Source organism: Maylandia zebra, linkage group LG14, assembly GCF_041146795.1.
Source record: "Maylandia zebra isolate NMK-2024a linkage group LG14, Mzebra_GT3a, whole genome shotgun sequence".
Classification (NCBI taxonomy): domain Eukaryota; kingdom Metazoa; phylum Chordata; class Actinopteri; order Cichliformes; family Cichlidae; genus Maylandia; species Maylandia zebra.
The window spans coordinates 37,173,095-37,178,953 of NC_135180.1; the positions used below are offsets into that span (position 1 = coordinate 37,173,095).

Here is a 5,859-nt window from a genome sequence, read left to right on the forward strand (position 1 = left end):
TAGTTTACATATTAAATAATTGACCTAATTCTTAGATTCTGACCTTAAGAAGGTATGGTAACAAAAGGAAACAAGTATAATGAAATTCAAGATAGAATTCTTATTTTTTCAAGGACTTTTATTTTGAAATAAAGGTGGACATATATATTAAGATAAAGAGCTAGCATATCAACATAACCCATGGAATGTAAACAATAGATGCACTTAAATTATGTAAATCAAAACACGCATTATCCAACAACACAATATAGGTTCTGCTTTGAAAATCAAAATAAATAAGACTTTAAGTTAAAAGTTACAAACACAGCTCGCTGTCAAGCCAGCAACAAGCTACAGCAACAAGAAGCCTCTCTGGACTCAGGACAGGTCAGAGAATTTTCATGAACAAAAAAAAAATTTAAATCTGGCCTAAATTTTATTTGAACTCGCGTGATTTCACCTGCCACTCAGAGACTTGGCAAGCTAGCGTGCAACAGAGGTCGACCAAACACATTGTCATTAAACCAACTCGGCTAGATTAAAGTCAACTATAAAACAAACTATAAAAAATTTTGACCACGAGACACAACGGTCCTCATGTGCAGGACATCACCGCACTTTTCACACATTACAAAAGATGTTTTCGTTCTCTTGGTGGTTTTGGTGTATCTCATAATGTACCGACATTTTTAGTTGCCACTGCTGGCTCACATCAAAGTCTTGTTTTGCTTTATGTTTAACAGGATTTATCAGTTGAAGAAAATGTTACGTGGATCAGGACGTGAGGCTTAACGGAGAGGAGAGTAGACTCGCTGTGCGCTCACACCGACACCAAATGGCAGAGGATGCTGGAGAAGGCACTGCACTGCTTGTGGCGTGAAAGCTCAGCGAGTCTTGATTTCTGTCAGGCCTATAAGCCAGTAAGGCAACATAAATACAGAATGCCAAAATGTTTCACGTCCTCCTTCCCTCTCCTCTCCGCAAGCCTTCTTAAAGCTACTGGAAAGTGTAAAACCAAGCAGATGGACAAAATGAATGCATAAGTAAAGCATAATTTCTCAGGCATTATTAAGAATGCATAAACACAATCACAAAGCAAACATGACATGAACAATAAATCTTACACAAAGCAATAAATATGGCTAAAAAAAGTGTTAGGCTATAGTAATAATTATAACACTGTGTATCACCTGCCGTGGCTAGCAGTACTAGTAGGTTAGGAGAACTCTAACTTTGGTAACTAGAGTCAGTGGGATGCCTACACCTGGGCTAGATTTTGTTGCTAAAGCATTTAAAGTAGCTGACATACAATCAATTGATCAGTCAGTGGCAGCATACAGTTATTCAACCGTCTTGGACAAGAAGCTGGAAAGAATTACAGTTAAACTGCCCAAAATATGACTGGAGAAGTGCTGTAGGCTTGCATTGTTGAAACTGACCTGCAAATAAACCCAACAGTACAGAGCGAACAGCACTAATGTTAAATTCCTTCATAAATAAGGGTACAGGGAATTCTCACACAGAACTCCCCTCTGAGCAGGAACAGCATAAGGATGAATGCTGAGCTGAGTGAAGAACCCTCAGAGTAGTCCCTAAAAATGGGTATACAACAGTATACAGCAGTAACAACGGCATGAAAAACAAGCTTAAGAAAAGAAAAAAAAGGAAAAGTCAGCTTAAACTGGACGAACACTGAGCAGCGCTACAACTGCTTGGATGAAAAATGCAATATGCACAAAGATAGGTACTCTGCTGGATTTAAGAGGGAACAGAAAACCCAATGTCTTAATTCTTTGTGAAAAGACCAACATCATATACTGGCCACATAGAGTTAAAACTATTAGACTATATATCCCTGATTAAATTCAGCCCTACAGTAAAACCCTTCCCTACTCATCTGAAACAGAAAGGCGGCTGAAGATGGGTAGTCGTCGGCCCTCGAAGCTCGGTGACTCTGTGCCACTGGAGGAAGAGCTGAGGGAGCAGGAGGATGTGTAGCCCTCTTCAGAGAGGGAGTCAGCTGAGGAGCAGCGCTGAAGGCTGGGACAGGCATTCAGGGAGGCTGGAGGCTGTTGGGGGAGGAGGTAAGGGAGGCTTTTGGGTGTGAAAGTTGAGGTGGGACACCGGGCGCTGACAGAATCGGTCACGGCGAAGAAGCGCAGAGCTGAATCACCGCTGTCACCAGCCAGGTCACCGATGCCAGAGAAGGGGAAGGGGTAATGCTTCAGTGGGCCGGGTTCGGGAAAGCGAGGGGAAAGGAGCTCAGGGCTTCCTACAGAGGACGGAGGAGGAGAGACAGAGGAGGCCCTGGTGAAAAGGAAGGAGCAAGGCTGTGACTCCTTTACTGGCTGGAAGGTCTGCGGAGAGGAGGAGAAGCCTGCGAAGCTGAGGCTGTGGCGCAGCAGAGGAGGCCTGAGCTTCTGCTTCTGTGGAGACGCAGCAGCATTGAGCTCATCCGCGTTGTGAATGAAGTGGCAGCGGGCACCGTACGGACAGAAGCCTATGGTGTGGAACGTGCGGCAGGGCTCTGTCTTATATTTGGGATGACGGTTGAGGCCTCTCAGCTCGTCCATGCCGTGAGCAAACTGGCACTTGGCACCGTACTTGCAGGCCCCGCTTTCCTCATATGTGCGGCACAGTTCCGTCTTGTATCGAGTGGAGATGTGTGGTGGTGGTGGTGGAGGCAGCGTGGGTCTGGAGGAAGCAGCTGAGGAGATGGAGGTGTTACTGATGCATAGGCCAGGTGGGGGGAGTAGCAGTGGTGGGGACAAGTTGGCTGCTTTGTCCTCTCTCCCTCCCAAACTGTTGCCCTCGATCATGCTGACTGAGCGGTCAACTCTGAAGGGGATGTGGCTGAGCGAGGAGCGGGGAAGCTGACCCTCCCTGCTCCACTGCTGGTTGGAGGTCACATTTAGGCCCCAACAGGCTGACTCGGTCATCTCACAACTGCTGCTGTTGAACTTGGAGTTTGGGAGGGTCACAGGGCAGAGAGAGTGACGTCGCTGGAAGCCGAGCACCCTTTGACTGTGCTGCTGCCGTTGCTGCTGGGAGCTGGTAGACGAGCCATCTGTCGCCTCCAGGCTGCGGAAATTCTGTTGCACAAAAGGAGAGAGGAGAAGAATAGATGAGTGCCGTGCATTCCTGGAGCTCTGGAGCGGGGCTTGCAGGGCCAAGGCGAGCTGAAAGGAGATTTTAGAGTTGCAGCTAAAGCCAGAGGTCTTATAAATTGGATTTGCTCAAACATCTCTAAAGTTGCACAAAAAAAAAAACAATTTATAAATAACACATAATTTAAAAGAAACAGCAAACAGCCTGTTTTCCTGTCACTGTTTCATTAAATAACATTTAAAAATTGCAAAAAAAAATATTAAATGAAGCCCCCAAAATCTGAAAAAGTTAACACGTGACACTGTAAAGTTACAACATAACACAACTAAAGATTGAACAGCTTTTAACACCATCTGAATCTGAATTTTCTACAAAATATTAAAGTTTAAACCACACTCATGCTTTAAATTAGACAATAAATTTGTAGCATTTCATCACTTTATGTTTTTAACACAAATAAATGAGCTTAATAATTTACTCCTAATTCAGCTCGTATAGGCACAAGCTGATCGTGTTTCAGGCATGCTGGTACACATATATAAAGGTTTTTGATCGGTCTCTCTCACCTTGCAGAACTCCTCATCTAGTTCCAGGAAAGGTGTTAGAAAGTCGGAGGGCATGGTTAGCTCCACCGTCCTCACCGAGTCAATGAGCTGTTGTCTGATCTCACAAGGATATTAAGCACAGAAGTTTTTGGGGTCCAAGGAGAAGGGAAAAAAAAATTCTGAAAAAGCTCAGGAGTAAAATTAAAAAAAATATTTTGGGGGAAGGAAAAGGAAAAACAAAAGTAGCCCAGTCTGTTGTGAAGGAGACAAGAAGTTTGGGAAAAGAGCAAAGTGTCCCCAGGAGGAAAGTCACTCAACCATCTGTTGGAATCTCCTTAAATAGTTGGGGAAACCCACCCACCTCCTGCCTGTGTGCTTCAGGGGGCGGGCAGGGAGGGGTGTGTGTGTGTTAATGTGCGTTAATGTGTGTGTGTGTTTGGGGGGAGGGGGTCCTGAATTGTAATGGGCAGGGAGGGCTCGGCGAGAGGAGGAGGGAGCTGAATGAAGCTACTTTTGTACCCATTCATTACCAAATCCTTAAAAGAGGATTTTTTTTTGGGGGGGGGGGGGGGGGGGGGGGGGGGGCAGGCTCTCATTTTATTTAGGATCAATACAGCTGAGGAGTTAATGATAAACAACTTATTGTCATAAGGGGAAAATATGAAAAAAGTATATCTGTATTCCCCCCGACAGAGGCAATCAGCCTGAAAATAAGCAATGCTGTTTATTTATCCAAGAAGTTTTTATACATCCGTTCTTCCGAAATGATGATACAATTTATTTGATAATTTCAAATTTTATTTATTGTTTAGCTACTGCATTAAAATAAAAATTCATATGGATTCTGGGTCTAAGTTGACAATAGATTAAAAAACATTGTTAAAAAATGAATCATAGTTACTTTCACATTAGCAGGTTGTCCATGAATAAATGTTCTGTCACAATAAAACATTAATAATGGCCTGGGATTTTTTTACGAGTCTGATTTAAGCCTATAAGACCTCTTAGTAATTTTCATTATTTTATTTTATTTTATTTTATTTTTTTAATTTTTCCTTTCTGGTTTAGATTTGATCTCGTAAAGCACCTTTCTTGACTGGTATGCTTGAAGTATGCTATATTCCCTTTATACTTAAGAAGAACATTCAGGTAAAACTGAGTTGAGCGATCTCACATTAGCTTCCGTTTCATGGCCTTTGTGTGTGGGGTCTGGATGTCTCCCATATGTCCCTTTCGTCTGTCTCTGAGTCTAAATTTCATTTATGTTGAATCCAAAATACCCACAGGTGTAAACTGAGTTTGAAGATATCAGAAAAACAAAACAGCCAGTCCCTTGTGAACCACACCCAGTTTTGTGAGTAGTTTAAGTTGTTCAAAGATATCCCAGAGGTGTTACTGCTCAGTCATTTCAGGTTTTTCCAGAAAAAAGAAAGAAAGAACAAAATAAAACAAAAGAAATTGATTGGACCAAATGTTGCCACCATCACTGAGCTTTTCATCAGTTTCAACTGCCAAAATGTACTCTGTCAGTTACTGTTACGTCTGTGGCCTCACATTTATGAGAGATAAGAAGTCGTCCTTACATCTGGGTCAGTGGTGAGTTTTCATCTTCACAGATACTGTTGCTGTGCTGCTGCACTGTAGCACTGTGGACACTGCAGGCACATTTCAGGCAGCGTTAGTGTCGTTGTCGGCCTGCGTGGTTGTAGAGTGCAAAGGGTTTGAAAGCCACGCAGGAAGGGTGTGACAGAATTTCAAATGGGTGATAATGGTGCAGATTTTTAAACAATTGTTTGGGGGAATTATTCATCTACAGGCCTATTCATGTTTACAGCTTGAAAAGGGCTGTAGATGACTGAGGCACAGATGAAAAGGCAGGTCAGTGTTCAGGCCATAAAAATAGCTTAAAGACTGAGTGAAATACCTGAATGGTGAGTTTGACGATTGTGCTATTTGCTGCATGAAAATGCAAATGTCCTCTGGAGCTCACGTTAGCCTGTTTGGAACCTTTTTTCTATATGCAGTAATCGCTAACTAGTAATCATCACACGTGTTGCCTCCTGTAGAGTCTTTCCAGGCAGCTCTGTCGCCTCAATCACAAAGAATATTTTCAGTTATGCAAACGCATCTGAACCAGATTATTTCCTCTGTTTTCCACTTCTGTTTAAAGACAACTGTGAAAAGTATCCCCACTTGATTTTACTGGAACACCAAAGCTCACATATAA

At 42.9% G+C, this 5,859-nt stretch overlaps 1 protein-coding gene across 1 annotated transcript; it reads right to left on the reverse strand.

The window, feature by feature from the left end:
- Nucleotides 1-339: 339 nt before the first annotated feature.
- LOC112429907 (mRNA decay activator protein ZFP36L1) lies at nucleotides 340-3,953 on the reverse strand. Its single transcript, XM_024801059.2, has 2 exons — nucleotides 3,654-3,953; nucleotides 340-3,071 (listed from the first exon to the last, which is right to left on the reverse strand). The coding sequence occupies exons 1-2, from the start codon at nucleotides 3,705-3,707 to the stop codon at nucleotides 1,869-1,871; spliced, it is 1,257 nt and encodes a 418-aa protein (XP_024656827.2). The 5' UTR covers nucleotides 3,708-3,953; the 3' UTR covers nucleotides 340-1,868.
- Between the last annotated feature and the right edge of the window lie 1,906 nt (nucleotides 3,954-5,859).